The 17,815-nt window shown below is 44.6% G+C and overlaps 1 protein-coding gene across 3 annotated transcripts in view; it reads left to right on the forward strand.

Annotated features, from left to right (window-relative positions):
• rhbdl1 (rhomboid, veinlet-like 1 (Drosophila)) overlaps positions 1 to 17,799 on the forward strand; it is a 29,270-nt gene extending 11,471 nt beyond the window's left edge. The window contains exons 3-9 of one of the 3 annotated variants that reach the window (XM_057033340.1): positions 2,051 to 2,275; positions 3,117 to 3,265; positions 3,357 to 3,469; positions 11,425 to 11,525; positions 12,900 to 12,960; positions 13,687 to 13,855; positions 14,813 to 17,799. In XM_057033340.1, coding sequence (XP_056889320.1) covers positions 2,051 to 2,275; positions 3,117 to 3,265; positions 3,357 to 3,469; positions 11,425 to 11,525; positions 12,900 to 12,960; positions 13,687 to 13,855; positions 14,813 to 14,981 — 987 coding nt within the window. In that variant the 3' untranslated portion in view covers positions 14,982 to 17,799. Of the gene's footprint in view, positions 1 to 2,050; positions 2,276 to 3,116; positions 3,266 to 3,356; positions 3,470 to 11,424; positions 11,526 to 12,899; positions 12,961 to 13,686; positions 14,029 to 14,812 lie in introns of those variants that run through there. The other 2 variants (XM_057033356.1, XM_057033346.1) reach the window with 2 other exon arrangements.
• Positions 17,800 to 17,815: the final 16 nt, after the last annotated feature.

The following is a 17,815-nucleotide window of genomic DNA, read 5'->3' on the forward strand; positions in this document are numbered from 1 at the left end:
ATTTAAGCAGGTGGTGTTTATTTTGCTGTCCACTGGTGGCCCCGAGATTCCACGAATCCAGCTCAGCCAGGCGGACGGCTCATCTTCCCCAACTAATTTCCCTCTCTGATGTCGTTCTTCAAGTATGGCATAATTACGTTTCCAGGCCTGATTACCATACTAAATATAAAGTCCTCCCGTTTGCTCGACGGCCATCAGCCTGGGCTCACTCTGGATATCACCCTGCAACAGGCACCTCTTTCTGCCATAATCAGAGTGACCATCGCCCACGGTTTGGTACCGGGCACCCTGCTAAACTCCTTTCTCTCATTTCATTCTGAGTCGTTTTATTTTTAAAAGGCAAATTAAGGGGCAGCTGTGGTTGGTTTTTCCTGCAGTCAAACCACAGAAAAACATGTATTTAGGATGAGAATGGATTTCATTTTTAAACCTCGAACATCTCAAACGTCGGTCTTCTCACCAGCAAACACTCACAACTCTTTCTCACTTTCAGTCTGTCGCTCGACTGCTTTTTGTCGCAATGATTTGACTCTCAAGGCCAAAATCTCCTCAGTGTGTGGGTTTGAGCTGCGTCAACGCTGCCGTGCATCACACACACGCACACACACACACACACACACACACACACCACACACACACACACACAATCTGGTTTTGAGTTCTGTTTTTTTAACCTTTAAAGGGAGCTGCAGCGTTGCCATTTCTTGCGACAGAACAGACAACATGTATATGTTTCATAATCTTTTCATTTCAAGCGGTTCAAAGCTTTTTGTGCGACCGCTTTGTTGAGTTCAGCTGTAACTTTCTGTATATGCAGTAGGCTGGTTAGCAAGCATAGAGCCCAGGCTGCCCACAGAAGCTGTTTCTTCTGAGCTTGAGTTTGTCTACAAGGGGATACCTCAAGGTTCACTACGAGGCCCTTTTTTATTTACAAGGTAAATAACACGTTTTTATCAATGTTTCACTCAAGTTTTTAACACTGATAAAAATACTTTCACTAATTCAATTCATCAAGGTCAAATCAGTCTGTCACACAATCAGTCAGCAACAAGTTGATCTTGATGTTTAAATGAGAAGAATCTCAAATCTTGTAAGCAGGAATCATATATATATATGATATATATTAAAAATATCATATATATGCTGTATAGACAGTATTTTTCCTAAACACCCACACATTAATCTTGGGATAAAACTAAATATACGTGTTTATCTAAATCTAAAGTCTAAATCTGTTGATTTACTGGAACTGAATGTGGAGCTGAATATGCAAATTTACTTACTTTACTGTAACAGGAATTAACGAATTATCAATCATTCAATTCAACATATCTGGGGAAATGAACATTTATGAATCTACAGCCATAATAATAACTTTTTAACATTTAGATTCAACATTTAGATTTTATTATTTAGAATTTAATTTTACCTTTACATTGAACATTTTCATGTAACATTTAACGTCTATATTTAACATTTAATATTTATCATTTGACTATTTGATATAGTTCTAAGATGGAAAATATAGTTGAAAATATCCTAAAAAGTCACTTTTAAAAAATCACACCACTCTTTTAAATATAGTTTGATGCTAAATGTGAAAAATGTTGCTGTTATTTCTAGTGCACGCTGCTTTATAAGCCAGACCCGTAGATGTGAAGCTCTTTCCTATCCACACAACAAATGCAGTGATATTTTACATTAAGATTAAGATTAAGATGAACTTTATTCATCCCCGTGGGGAAATTGAATTATAGTAGCAGCGTATGCAGAGTAAAGAGACAGAAAAAATAAATACATCCATGTCTATCCAATCTAATATGTAGCTCTTTTAAGACAAGATACTAAAAGATCTTATTTACTGATCAAACTGTTTTTTTCCCTTGTGACGCTACATTAAACAGCAGCTGTCTCTTTTATCACAGAGTTTATTGCTTCTTTTTGCTCAGCTTTGCATAAAGTTTGACTCTGCAACTGTAGCAAGGAGTTAGCTTTAAAGCAGCGCTCTGTAGTTTCACACACGTTCACACACTTTCCCCCTTTTCCTCAGATGAGCAGCAAGCGCTCCAGCAGTTTCCGACGAGCCATCGCCAACGGCCGCCGCACGCTGCAGAGGGAGATCCTGCTGGATGAGACGGGGCTGGGTCTGTACAAACGGTTTGTCCGCTATGTGGCCTACGAGATCCTGCCCTGCGAGACGGATCGTCGCTGGTACTTCCATCAGAACCGCCTGTGCCCCCCGCCTGTCTTCATTGCCGTCGTCACCATCATCCAGGTGAGATTTAGACTCAGGGACATCGTAGATTCCTGATGCAACTCTTCAGGGAAGGTGTTTGTTCTGCTTTAGTGTTTGGACTATGATCCGCTGCCCCCTAAAGCTGCCTTTAAACATTCTTTGCCACCTTGACCTTTGCCCGGCTCAAAGGCCACCAGTGAGTGGAAGATTAGCTAAACTTATATGACAGAGGCAGCTACGTGCTACAAATGTAGTTTTGTGCACTTCCTCCAATAATCTGATGACACACGACTGCAGCCTTCAACACACTCAACTCAACAACTCTTGGAAGGTCTTACCAAGACAAGGAAGGTAGACCTCAGGTCACCAGTCCAGTTTTCTTTGACGTGGCGGGAGATAACAGGTTCTATCTGGGTCCCTGCAGTATTCACATATCACATGTGACTCTGGTATCAGCAGTCCTTGTTAACAGCCTCTAAAGATAGAGATTACACATATTACACAGTCTAGGATAATTAAATTGCAGCATAATGATGGCAACGGCTTTAATAAAATGACTGCTATTTTCAAAATATCTCTGGATTCTGCTCACAGCTTCCTAATAAACTTTAACCATTTTGCCCGAGATCATCATAATTCTGAGTAGCCAGGCGCTCAACAGTGACGATGGGATAATGACCAGGCATTTTAATTCACACAGACAATTAGGTGTTATGTTATGAAAAGAAGTTAATGGAATTTAACCAGATGTCCCCCTCAACACCCCCCCAGGGGCAGCAGTTGCACATTTCTAATGATCGCCAGCCCTGCGGCTTTTACGAGTTTCGCGGTTTCAGCCTGTGTTCCATCACGGCCGGTCTCCTGCCTGTGTGCGTTGCAGATTATCGTGTTCATGTGCTACGGCATCATGCTGAACAAGTGGGTCCTGCAGACGTATCAGCCCGACTTCATGAAGAGCCCCCTGGTGTACCACCCCGGCCACCGCGCACAAGTGTGGCGCTTCTTCAGCTACATGTTTATGCACGTCGGGTAAGGCCACCCTCGTCGTGGGAATGTCGTGCGATGGAAAAGATATTGCAGGTTTTGGACCGTCCTTTCCGTCTTTGTCTGCTCTGTGCAGTTTGGAGCAGCTGGGCTTCAACGCTTTGCTGCAGCTCATGATCGGCGTTCCTTTGGAGATGGTTCACGGCATCTTACGGATCAGTCTCCTGTACATGGCAGGAGTGCTCGCTGGTGAGGATCCTTTAAAATGCATATTCCACAGAGCCCGCAGCAATGACATAAAGCCAAAATTAATCATGCTGCAGATAAGACTGGGAAAAATCACTGTTCCAGTCATTTATATAGATGTACAATTTTTAATTTTAGTACTTTTTCAGCCCGTAGGCTGCGTGCGCCCCCGTGATTAGGCCAGTTTTGATAAATCTGACCCCGACCTTTGAATAAAAGTGTCACCAAACTGAACACAGCGGAGCGACTCATTCCGCCCAAAGGTCTGACTGCAGCCCGCCGAGTCGTTGCTGATGACAAACCTCATTAACTTTCAGTCTCCTCGCACTGATTTGCTTATTGCACCTTTTAAATCTTGGCAGCTGCCTATGAATCCTCACTGCGTGTGTTTAACTCCCACCATTAACATTTTCAGACGTCTTATTAACACAGTCGCGTCGACCTTTTCCAACCTTTGCTCTCGGAAATGCGCCTGACCTGGATCCTAAATTGAGTCACACTTATTCACTTTAGGATTGTAATTTTAAGTCCATCTCTGTGTGACTAGAACTTCGTTTTTTCTGCATCTTTCTGCTCAGACGTTCTTGTGCTCGGGAGAAAAGTCCGCTCCTCGCCTCCCGTCACTGCACGTGTGTGCGCACACGCTCTCGACGCTCATGAATTATTGTGGCTTTGATTTATTTTCGCAGTGATGACAGAGTGTGAGCAAGAAAATATGTGACTTAGAGGAGGAAAAGTGGGGGCTGGCTGTTCTCTCTGGGGAATTAGCCTGAGTGCAGTTTGAGATGCTGTTATGAGATTTAAGCTGGAGCGTGAATCAGAAAGCAGTGGGAGATGGTGATATTTATGACTGCAGAACCCAGAGTTGTCCCGCGTTCATTCGGGTTTCTGCACTTCACTTGCACTGTCGTCCTCAAAATGAAGCTTGTGTTGCACTTTGAAGCTCCGCGCGACTCTTGGAAATGGAATTTGAGCTCTATTTTGTGTTCAGAACCAAACTAAAATCTCCACTATGATGACTTGAGCTCCAGTCTTTGGAATCACTGGGCGGAGCTGGCTCACCTCTTTTATTACTCACAGAATCTCCTGCTGGATGAGGGATTTAAAAATGGAGGTTATGAAGGAGCTGCACTGTGACCGCTTGTTTGAGCCACGGGGTGGGGGGGTGCTGACCAGAGGCAGGTCTGTCTGCAGAATACCGAAGCAGGGATGTGGCGTGCAGGTAAGTACGCAGACAGGAGCCATCCATCAATCTTTGGGCGCAGTGGGGGATGTCCTGAAGGCCGACCTTACACCCAACATGGCTTTTGTAGGTGCATTTTTAGTGTGGATATTTGAGTTTTAGGACCTGATTAACAACACAGACTAATTCTGAATCGTATGATTAACAAGTATTAAAATAGCCCTGGTGTTTTTTGTTATTGTGTAGGAACAAATGATTCCTCCAGTTTCACAGCACATTCACCTCCACTTAACAAAAGCACACTATCAGGAGGCTCCACACAGCAGTCCTGTTATTATTCTGATGTCTGCGTGATTTGATCCTATAAACAGATTACTTTGGGGTTTTTTGCTTTTTAAATTTGTCTTTCTATATTTTATCACCCATGGCAGTCTGATTTTTATCTTCATGCAGTCTTTTTTAGCTCACAAGCTCAATTAAGGCATCTGCTCCTATCAGCCCACGCACCTATGAAGCTTGTTATATTTGACCCTCAGCAGATCCTCCAGGTTGCAGCTGCACCAAGCGTTTGCATTTGTGAAGTGACAGGCTGTACGCACTTACTGCGCCTTTATGCGTTCAGCCTGGCGTTCTCTGCACCGCAGGGTACGTTTCAAAGCCAGAGGAATTTCTGAAGGGTTGTCAGAACCCCTAAAACTGTTCTCAAATAACTCTCAAATTCATGTAGACACATCTCTGCTGTCCTGACAATAACACTACTTGAAAGGGAACAAGCACCGTATTTGTTTTTATATCCAGCACGTGGCCGTCCGCATTTGCAAATCTTTATTCTGTGAGGAAAAATGGAAACATCAGGTTTTCTGTACAAAAAGAAACAAATGTGTAATTACTTTCTGACAGGGCTGTTCAGACCCTGGTTCTTTTCCTCACATACCCTCAGTAATAATTGCTTTGCCGCACTTGCACCATCTGAAACGCTGCTGATTGCTCACGTGCTTTAGGGCCGGAACACCCTGGTATTCCTCAGAAAGAGCTCCAGTTTTCCTGCTGTTTTTCACTCGATTAAGGTAAAATATCAGGACGGTCTTTTCAAGATGAGAAGGAAACATTTGTATCACTCAGTGGGCCGTGGACGTGCTGCAGCTGCATGAGGCCAGGCGTTGTCAGGCACCAGGTGGGACCCAGACCCGGCTTCACCAGTACATGAGGATGCAGCATTCGGTCCATTGATTCATCCCAGTAACTAACACTTCTGGCTAGCATGTGGAGGTCTCCAAGGATATGCCTCCCGGGACTGACTGACCCAGCTCCAAACCGCTCATGCTGGATGATGTTGCTGGCAGCAGAACGTTTTCCACAGGGTTTCCGGACTCTCTTAGGTCCGACCCATGTCTGCCACGTAAGCTGCAGATACCACCACGTGCCGATATGAGTGAACAGACTTCAGATCTTTATTCTGCTCTGATCTATGGATTAAAAAAACCTCAGAAGTTAAAAAATATCTCTGCAAATTAAAAAAAATCTTCCATTTCCACCTGGGCTGGAAATCCAGAGAGAACTTTGGGTGACTGAGAGAGCAACCTATGGAATGCTTAAATAATATAGGGAGTTTTTCCTCCCGTCTGCATCCAGAATCCTTGTGAAGCTCTTTGCTGTCCTCGGTGGACTGCAGCGAAGACACGTGTCCTCATGATGTCGGCAGGCTGTTTGGAAATGATTGGAAACGTGATAGATGACGGCACCAGAGGATGGATGCAGGAGTTGATTAAAGTTGCCGTGGCAGCGGGCAGTTTTGTCGACTTCGTTTTCACTGCTGCAGGTGCTAATTACGCATCATTATTGCTTCTGCGTTCATGCTGATGAAAACCTTTTAGGTCTGAAAATGACGGCAGGTCTTTAGGTTCAGTTTTGCCCATATAATCTACCATTTCTAATTTACCGTGATGGCACTGATCGCCGCCTTTATGAAAGCACCCTGCTTATATTTAGTAGGGGTCAATATACATATAAGTACATGTGCCTCCAGTGAGCAGAGGCTGTTGGTTCATGGCCAAGAGTCTCTTTCATGGCTCGATGCCAGAATTTGCAATAGGCGAGGGGTGATCTATAGATTTTCTGCGGTCTGTTTTTTCCCCCTCCACATTTAAACACAATTTATTTAAATGTGGTCCTGCGGACAGTTTTCTGGCTCATTACAGGCGTGTAAGAGGCTTTTAAATCAAGGTGTAATGAAACATAATAATGTAATATCAAATACATCATGGGAACTTGAACCATCAAAGTGTGAGAGATGGCAAAAACACAACATTATCAGAGAGGAGAATACTGGGAAATAGCTGTTAGCTGATATTTTATATGACATAATGTGTAATTGAGAGCGATTAATACATTAATGTGATGTTTCTGCTCTTGTCCTCACAGTTTAGTCTCTCTGCCTGTCTCTCCCTTGTGTCACCAGCAGTGTACGACTTTGACGTAGTGGACGAGATCTGGATTCCTTTTTAGGACTCTGCAGCCATCTCTTTGCTGCTGTTGGACGCAGAATATCAGTTATACCTTTGTTATTTTTACTATCAAGGCCCAGTGATGGAACATGTGGCTGTGACCTTGAGATATATTTAGTACATAACAGCCAAATGTCTTCACCACTGTGTTTCGAGCGGCCTGAAGAATCTGATCCTGTGTTTGTGATGAACTCCCCTGGTGCTGAGCTAAACTGTAACAGGGTGACCTTGGCGTGATGCAGAGGCTGCCAGTATGATTATGGTAATTCCCGCCCCACAGTCAGCCCTTTCTGGGCGACACCAAAGCTCACTTCCTCTACGAGCAGCCCCGGCAGCATTGCCGGTAATAGCACCAGCGGTGATGAATCTTCTCACTTTAATGCAGCCTAATTGGAGGCAGCATGTTTGTGCGGAGCGAGTCCAGCGTGTTTATGGGCCTCTATTTTCATCTAGTACGTGAAGTCATTTCACAACAGCAATATTTGTCGAAGCGTGAGATGAAACCATTTCCCATGCTCATTTTAGATTGTGTTTCCAGTGATGGCTAGTTGGGGTTCTCCCTCGGATCAAGCGCGCCATCATGGGTGTCCTCGGCCCAGAGGTGTCTGCGATTTCATCCTCTCTGTGCATTTTAGTCCAGGTCCTTTGAGCGTGACGCGATTTCTGTCTTTGTGGTGTGTTTTGATGTGTGTTTAAAGGTTGTCTAATACCCTGCTGTGACTGCAGGAGTGCGAGTAGGTGCTTCTGAGGATGCCGACAGTTTGGATGCTGCCCAACAGCTCCAATCCTTTAATGTCTGTCGTCGGCCTTTTTCTCCACATCTTATTCAAGGTTTCTTTTCTCCTGCCTGAACTGCACAAGAACACCAGGGAGAACGCTCGAGATGTGATATTGGAGGAGGGCCGTTCGCCGCTCCGCTTGATTGAAAGCAGCAGTGACAGAGATCTTATCCCTCTGTCTGGATGACATAGCCGTCCATCGCCTTTGCAGGTGGAAAATATATCTAATAAAGCCCCCTCTTTTGGCAGTAGCCGTATACTTGAAATGAAGCTGAAATCGATGCCACTCTATTAAATGACATTTGAAGTCTTGGAGACTGGAGATGAGACAAAAGGCCTGTGATAGATGGTCAAACTGACATTTATCCTTTTAAAATGCAGGTGACCAAAAAAAAAAGTCCAGTAAATATGTCACACACTATTATCACTGTTTAAAAGGAAAGCAAATCAGCTCGGCAGAAACAAAGAGAACAGGCTTTAACACAATTCAGATACACCAATAGAGTTTTGATGCGTTTACATTGAGAATTCCTGGACACGAAAGTGTGATCCAGGTGCTCCATGTTACATTTATGTTAAAAGATCGCTCATCTTCTCACCATCCCGTATCTGAAATCTCCTTTTTTTTGTCCGTCGTAAATAAATCCAATTGGACTTTTCCCCAGTTTATTAGCTGACAGCGGCGGCCCGCTGACTGCAGCACTGCCTGTCAGGCCTGGAGCTTTAAAACACTCCGTCCGGCTCTGCGTGGAAGAAAAGGACAGCCCCAGTAAAAAAAAAAAAAAGCGACAGCACTCCCACACTATGTAGGCTGAGAAAAAATTGTTGCTGTGATCTCCAGAAAAAATAGACGGCAATCCTGAAATGGAATGCCAATCCTCGTTATTCTGGTCCGCGTGTCCCCTCGTACCTTAAATTGGTTGGTAATAATTTATCAGACTGACTATAACTGGTGTTTTCAGCCTCTTTGTTCCCCAAATATCGCCCTTATCTCCTGTTGAAAGCCTGGTGTTGTCTCTGAAGTGACAGAGGACAGACGAACCGGCATGTTGTATCATCATACGGCTGTCTGCTAGTTGCTGGGCGTTCTTCTGGCCCGCCGTTGGAATATTTTGGATCCGTCTGGTCATTTTTATCATTTATGTTTACAGACGCAGCCGACAGCTGTTATAGCAAACTGACTCTGACACATCCCCTTTATGCTACCTGTGCAGCACCAACACGTACGAGATAATGTTGCAGTTTACTGCTTAAAGCAGTGGAACTTTCAGCAGCAGGAGCCAAATATTTCCCACAGGAGTCCATGAAACCCAAACATCTTTTCCGAGGGACCTTCTGAATGAATGTCAGGCCTTGTTCTGTCATCTGTTTCAATTTGTAAAAGCTCTGTGATTCTTCGAAGGTTGCTTAGATCACTGAAAAGGACGCTGTGTGGGTCTCCCGGCGTTAAACTGGGCTCCACTGGTGCTGCAGGCCGTCGGTATCTACGTGGTGTAATGCAGCCTCGGGCAGACTCTGGGTCATCATCAACTAAAATACAGAATTCACCTGCAGCTTAAGGGCAGCCTTGGGTAACAGTGATTGTAAAGCAAGTCTGTTTTGTTTTATTAGTTGTCTGAGTGGCGGCGGGGATTACACCATACGTGGATGTGGGCTTCGTGATGGGAGCCTACAGAGATGTTGATGATGACTTTAGAATAGCAATATTATATAATCTGCCCTGTGATGTCTCAGCTCCTGCTGTGAGCTGGAATCCTAAATCTTAAATCCCCCAAAGCAGGAGAGCCCACATGACAGGCCTGTTTAATATTCATAATGTACTTGAGAGCGACTAACCAAAGCGCAGCGGCAAAGAGGAAAGAGCGGCTTGTTTTCTCTGAGTCGTCCCCTTCATCCGTGGATGGCGGCATTACTTCAATTCATCTTACTTCACAACTTAAAGCAATAAGCCCTTTAGATCGCTCTGATTGCAATCAAAGTTTGTTAAAAGTCAGAATTTTCACTACTCTAGAAGTTGTCCTAGTCCTATATTCACTGAACCTCCCTGGAGTCCAGAAGTCACAGATCCACCTCAAAACTGTGGAGAAGATTCAGATTAAAAGGGCCCCAAATGTTGATGCTGCTGATGTGGCTCCAGCTCACTTTCCCCTTTACTTTGAAGAGATCAGAGACCACAGACAGAACGCTGCGCTGTGTAATTGCAATTTTGTGGAACTAACAAAATGGGGCGCAGTAAATCTCCTCAGATCTGGAGCTGAAGCACCAACCTTCAGATGCCCCGTGAATCTGCGTGAGTGCGGGAACAGAGGAATGAGTGAAGGGGCCGTCCACAAGCTGACGAGGCGTTCTTGGAAATGATGTTTACTCTGCACGTGCACAACACACACACACGCACACGCGCAGAGTGAATGTTAGGACATGCATTATAGATCTGAGATTACCACTCCAGCAAGCCCCAACTGTGATTAAAAAGAGGCCGTTTTGTTTTATCAGTCCTCTCCACCGCGCTTATCAGCTCATTTGCATAATTAGCAGCATCTGATGCCGTCCTCGCAAGCGGCTGCCATTGTGATTTCCCCTGCTTGGAATTCTGTCCCACTTTGTAGTGTCACTCAGCGCAGCCCCTCTTGCAGGTGCGCCGCACCGCCGCCGCATTCCCAATTGGAACCGCAGCGGCGCCTCTGCAGAGTCCTGCGAAACAATCCGCGCTTTTCTTCCGACTGTGTCTACGATTTAAGTTTTGACGTGGACAGTTTGGTGGTGTGGACGCTGAGGTCCACATTCTGCAGGTGAAGCTAATTGATACACACGCGAAACCCACTCTCATTCTGAATAGGAACCAATCCACCTCTCAACAGCAGCAGAGAGGCTTTAACTGTTTCTATATAACAGCAGAGTATTCATGAGGATGGTGTAATTAGTCTCCAGAGTCATGATGCTGATACCCTTGACACTGCTGCTGTCACCGAGGCTCTACTTTGATATTATATTGTGTCTGTTAAAGGGCACTTTTGGCTTCTGGCCACAGCTCACATTTTGCCTGCAAATCTATAAAAGGCGTAGCTCCAGACCACCAAATTGGAACTTCTCCCCTCTTCAGGGCTCCACTGGCTTTGCTTTGATCAACGACCGTCGTGAGCGGGATTTTTCTTTTCTTTTCTTTTCTTTCGGAGGGGAGATAAAGCCATTTATTAAACTTTCCATGTTTCCGAAAAGGAAATGAAATTTAATTTGAATTCAAATAATGAAAGGCTGACTTAAACGCCCCCAAAGCTTCATCTCTACGTCCTAGACGTAGAATTAAAGAGCAGCCTGGGCAGCACAGTCACCGGAACAGGTTTGATCTGATCTGTCAGACCTGCGGGAGGAGGGTGGTTTGCTGCTGGATGCTGAGGACGTTTGTTCTTGGAGTTGCTGCCCTTTGCTCACGTTCTGCCATCTTCTGTCCCTCCTAATCCTCCTAATAGGTCCTCTTGCTCCGTCTCTCCGCAGGCTCGCTCACCGTCTCCATCACTGACATGCGTGCTCCGGTGGTCGGGGGCTCAGGCGGCGTCTACGCTCTGTGCTCGGCACATCTGGCCAACGTTGTCATGGTAACTGTCAACATACCACCATTTCATTCATCTGCATCCGGCTTGATTGAAACGTCAGTGAACCCTGTTGTACCCTGTTTGTTTTTTCTTTCAGCCGGTCTCAACGGATCCCAAATATAATCTTTTCCCAACAATTCTTGATATGTTTCAGTGGTATTTGATGAGCCAAGACACTTGGGTTAATAAATAAGGCTGTGTCGGGTTGTTTACACTGGAGAAAATCAAGCATGGATGTTCCCATGATGCTTCGTTCCGCCATTTATTTCTCTGGGTCTCCGGCGTCTCAGTGTTTACCAGCGGAACGCTCCCCCCTTGCTCTAGAGCTCTCGAGGCGCGTTACATCTAACAAATCACTTTAACTAATGTTGCAGCCCACTGTGGGTGTGAGACGACAGCAGGGATCAGAATCAAAGTGCCCCGATGGGCCCCGAGCACAAACTCTGTAACTGTACAGCAAAACAGGACTCTTTATTTGGTCAGTTACACTCGGGTGCTGGATGTTGAAGGAAAATCCTACAAGGCCCCATCTTAGTTCTGCTCCAGTGGCCCCTTTTTTACGCTTGTACGTTTGCGTTTGAAGACGTCTCAAACCCTCGGCCAGTCGTGGTCCGGAAAACTTCCGACCATCTGCCATCGAGCATCAGCGTCCAGGCCCATTTTCAGGTTCAGTGAAGTTTCGATGTCCCTGTTGTGACTCCCCTGAAGTCATGCGGCTCCACTGTCACAGCGCATCGTGGAGCCACGCTGTGCACACTTTCAGCCTCTGACACAGCTCAGATTGTGGTTCTCTTTACTTTAACTGCTTTTAACATCAGCTGCTCGTCCAGTGTGATGTGAAATCTGAGGCAAGATGAGGCCTCCTCCGAGATATTAAACGTTTATGTGGAGAAATGCTGGGGCACTACATAGGGTGCAATTCCAGCCTGTGGTCACAGCAGGTTGTATTTATACTTTGCCTTACTCTTCTGCTGCTATGAGGGAGAGCTGTGGCTCTGGGTCACACTCCCACAGCTGGGAACACAGATACAAGCTGTCTTATTCCACATCAGGGAGCCATAATTCTCATACCCCCTTAGAGAATTTTTAAAAAGTATTTATTGGCCCACCCTCCCCCTTTTAAATCATCACAGCCCTAATTAATAGAGTGCCGCTGGGCTGGAACCAGTAAGTGAAGCAGCCAGGTGTATAATCGCGTCTATGTGCTGCCAGACATGGATTTCCTTTCTTCCAGGTCTGATTATTCACCACACCTGGAAGAAAGAGCGGGGCCTTCCAAAACTATGAACGCACTCATGTTTAAAGTAAATATTGGTTTTCTGATTCTTTTATTGATTTATTTTTGTGCTGACCAGACATTTTGGCTCTGTGTTGCAGAATTGGGCTGGAATGCGCTGTCCGTACAAGCTGCTCCGCATGATCCTGGCGCTAGTTTGCAGTAAGTTGTCCAGTTTAACCGGCGTCCTGCGTCTTTAGTCATACTGTTGCTCTTTATGGGGGGTTTATAGTCAGGTTGTTAAGGGGACAGTGTCATATAAGGTGGGAGTGGCCTTTTAAAACGCTCATAAAGTTGAACAGTAGTTTTGCTATAGCCGAGAGGCTCCATAAGCCGACACGCTCCTTTGTTTGAGTGCTACTACTCATCTCGTTTCTCCACACGAGGGCCGATGCAGTGTGACTTTCATTAGTAAGCAATATGCTCCCTCCATCTGTGCTGGGCCTGCTGCCTCTGAGCTGAGCGAGCAGCCAGTCTCTGTTGGAAAGTCATATTTCTCCTCCATATTTTGCAAACAGGGAATATAAACATTTTAAAATGAAATGCTACACATTGTTAGTCTGAGAGGCTTGAGAGTTTTTTCCTCGCAGACTATCAGCAAAACTACAAATATCCGCCCTGCAGTCCTTGGTTATGTTCATCTTTTTTTGCAAAAGCAATGTAAGAAACAGATGAACTCCGGTTCAGGTCTGAAGAATGAAGACACGGTGAAAACAAAGGCAAAACTGAAAGACTGATGATGATGCACATGATGAATGGTTACATCCGGTTGGCATTTCTGCCTGTGTGAACGGTTGTGTAATTTTCCTTAAAAAGTCTGTTTGATGAGTCAGTGACTGACATCACTGCGGGTTCCTCCATCAGCTGTCTCTGCTTTATGTGCCACAGTGAGTTCAGAGGTGGGCCGTGCTGTCTGGCTCCGCTTCTCCCCCCCGCTGCCCTCCTCGGGGCCTCAGCCCAGCTTCATGGCACACTTGTCAGGGGCTGTGGTGGGCATCAGCATGGGGCTCCTGATTCTCCGCAGCTACGAGGAGAGCCTCCAGAAACAGTGCTCCTGGTGGGTCATCGTGTTCTCCTTCATTACCTTCCTTCTTTTCGCCATCTTCTGGAACATATTTGCGTATGAGCTGCTGGGTGTGCAGATACCCCCTCCGCCCTGATGAAGGCCCCACCCCCACCCCGAGTGCCGCTTTTACCCTGATCCAACCCAACGTTCCCCTATGACCTCAAGTAATTTAGACAAAAATGAAATACGAAATCATTTAATAGAAATAACCATCTAAAAATCCTTTTTTACAGATACTTTGCAAATCAAAGAAAATATGTCTCTTTTATTAAAGAGGGATTTCAGTAGCAACAAGTACAGGTGACAGTTCCTCAGAACCACTTTGAGGAGCATTTTTATACATGTGTTGAAATCTCATCCTAGTCAGCACTGAACTTTGAGCATTTAGCGTTGTGCTCTTTTATCACAGACTGCCTAAAAAACCTCTTTCATCCGTTTCTTTTGATTCCATCCTTCCATACGAGTTAGGAACCGAACGGAACGGCAGTGTGTGACGCGTGCCTCTGTTGTTGTATGAGGGGTAACAGGAGGCTTCTCAACTGTGGCCGTGACGATGCCGACAAACTGCTAAGAGGAATTTTCTCTGGGTAAAGATCAGAGATCAGGATCAACCGCAGTCCCAAATCTAAAAACAGTTACATCTCCAGCAAGCAGATGGCTGAATCTGACGTGCTTGTGCCACAAATCAGAGCTGTGGGAGAAAATTTGAATATCAAAAATATTGTTTATATGTATGCACATACATATATAGAAAGAGCGTAGCACCACTGAAGTATTTTATCTCTATCCCTTTGCAATTCACTGATGTTTTTCAAAAATCTTTTAGGCGAACCAAAAAATAAAATAAAATAGAGTATGGAGCTGCCAACTAATTGATAGAGAGTCAATTAAAATCCTTTGAGTGTCTCAGAGCAGCTACAGACAGATTGTTTCTAATGTGGGTTTCAGGTCCATTTTGTCATCATTAAGGAGTCATTTTCACTTCAGGAAAATGGTAATAATGTCCGTGACGTTCTACCAACACTGTGGATACACAAACGCTTCATTAGACAAATGGAGGACAGGAGAGCAGAGACAACCAAGAATGAGAAAATGTTTAATGGATGGTCATGACTAAAGTGAGAGAACTTTATCCTGCTAACAGCTTGCTACATGCTACGCATTCAACGCCTCGCCGCGTGGCTCTCGAGGACACGTGGACACACATTTCTTGTTGTTTTTTACAGCAGTGCACACAGTCTGAAACACAAATACACAGGCTTCTGCCTGTTCTCGCTAGGACAGACTGAACTGGGGAGGCCGCGAATGTGTCATCAGCTTACCTCTGACCTTTGTGTCCCGGAGGGCATTGGGGTCTCAGTCAGGCCACGTCTATACCTCAGTTTCTCATTCTTAGGGACTGTATACTTTTGTAAAGGAATGTACCTATAAAGTAAAAGTGTTCAGTTGTCCCTGTTTTTCATTTGATAGTTGATGTGTATAGTGTATGTTCATAACCGAGAGTATATTTATTTGTATTTTCTCCTCTTTGAAGGGGAAAAGAACATTTTCAAATGATGCAGAATTAATGCTTTGATTGTTGTTCTGATAACTCCTGTGTTGCTTTGATCCACTGAAGGAAAACAAAAGACAACAGCTGGTTTTTAATAACCATTAAAGACTTAAGCTCACTTAATTTTATAAACCGTCAGCGCTTTACAAACTAAAGCCATAGGAAGAACTCATTCCGTTCAGCGATTTCACCTGTTTGAGTCGCCATCTTGTCTGCATTGTGAACATGATGATGGACAGCCCTTCAAAAGCAGACCCACCAGACCTTCAGCCAGTAATTATTTTGGTTGCTGGAGGAAAAAAGAAAATGTTCACAGTTTTGTTACTGTCACCCGCAGCATTTACATCTGACCATTACTCTCAGATATTATAGAAAAATCTGCATCAATTAAGAGACTCTGTGTGAACCAGTCTAAAAAAGCCATTTTCAGAAGCAGCATAAATAAATCTGCCAGCGTGTGTCTGCGAGGCTGGCGTGCTGGACACAAACGTGTATGTTAGCACCTGTTCTGAAGAAAGCAAAAGCGAAATATTCACGTACCTGGTTAACTTGCAATGAAAACAAAGAGGGAGCCTGAGAGGAGGTTAATGTGCCTCTTTAACCCAAGATTTATAGAAGCCCCACAAGGGTTTTAAAGGGCTAGTAAATGGCTATGATTTTATTGAACACAATAACTGTGAAGATCAAGTGTCCCTGAAGTACACGCAGGACTCAGACCGAAGGCTTGTTTTAAAAATGGTGCTCCTGAAATGTCAAGAAAAAGGAAATGAAGGCCCAGACATGCAGATTTAACCCACAAAGTGAATGGATGGTTCTAGGGGCACTTGGATGATCTTTGGGTGCCCCGAACTCATCACGGCTCCGATGTGCACGCCTCTCCTGTCGCCTCCAAATGATGCGCGGCGCAGTGTAGGGACGCATCAGGGCCTAAAGCTGGACCATAAACAGAATATCCTCCTCTAATAAGTGGAACTGACAGGCTGCGCGGTGTTAATTCAATTACTGTCTCTGGGTGACATATTTGTTTTCAGCAGGAGGAGGAGGAGGAGGAGGAGGAGGGCCTGATGGAGGGCCTGATGGATGGCATGAACATCAGTAACGCAGCCAGTAATTCATATACTCATTCATACTTGACCCTGCTTGTTTTTGAGTGAACCCAAGGTGCTGCTGTTCTTCTTGTATTCATGCAATCTCTAAAGTGCAGCATATATGACATTCCTGTCTGCTCTTTATTTACTCCTCTTCCTCATAAGTGAGCTTTCGTTGCCCTTATTTTAGGATGTCATCAGCTGACATGATGTCACGTGCCATATTCTCCTCTGCTATGAACACATTTCAATGCCAATCCATTGTGCTGTTATGCCCAATGCCTTCTTATAAAATGAGCCCAAGAAGAGTATGGGACAGGAACGCTTCTCCACTGATTGGGGTGTTCCATATGACAAAGGCCCAGGTTGCAGCCTGTGGCAGCTGCTCACACATCCAGAAGCTGCTCTGAACCGCTGGTGGTGGCCAGGATGCCTTTTCTAAATGTATATTCTTATGTATTTAAACAGTGCTGCATTATAGTGCAGGTAGAGCGGGCACAGTACCTGGACGCTCACAGCATTAATATAAACTAGGAATTGACTAAATAAGTTGAGATCTAATGTGCTGGTTTGAGTCCTCAAAGTGCAGATGTTTGTCTTGAGTTACCCAAAATTCTGGATATTGAACATGTTCTAGACTAAAATGAGAAGACACAATAAAAAGATTCAAATTACCGGCGTTTATGCTATCTTAATACGGACAGGTTGCCATAATCCAGATATCATGATACCCCCAAAGTTTAAACAGGTCGGTGTGCCGCCCCCCCCCCCCGAGACATGTGGGTCTTCTGTAAAATGATCGGTGTTTGTAGACCATTGTTTGATCTCATTCAGAGCTCTGGTACATTTCCTTTCCACAAGTCATGTCAGAGATGTCCTGCAGATGACCACAGGTTGTTTCTCAAACTGTTTCCCAGTTTTGAATTAAAAACACACCTCATATCTGTGCTGCTGTGGTGATTTTTGCTTCCTTTTATCGATAAAATGGTGCCAATCCTAACAAGATCCGACCTCAGAAGAAACAGATGTACCAACAGTGTTTACAAAAGGAGGAAAAGAAAACCAATGATGCTACTTTTCCCATTAGTCAGGAGGAAACAGAAAGGCTAAATTAGAAAACTGATAATTTATATCAAAGTCCTCATTATTTCACTATTGTACTTTTTAAATGTTCCGAATTGAACCATTTTATATTGTATATGTACAGTATGAATATATTTTGTTTTATTTTGTACTCTTCATTGTACTTTGCTTTAATTTAGAAACTATAAATAAAGACTGATACTGTGGCAACATCACAGCTTCTATCTG

The sequence above is a fragment of the Takifugu flavidus genome, chromosome 1 (genome assembly GCF_003711565.1).
Source record: "Takifugu flavidus isolate HTHZ2018 chromosome 1, ASM371156v2, whole genome shotgun sequence".
Taxonomy (NCBI): domain Eukaryota; kingdom Metazoa; phylum Chordata; class Actinopteri; order Tetraodontiformes; family Tetraodontidae; genus Takifugu; species Takifugu flavidus.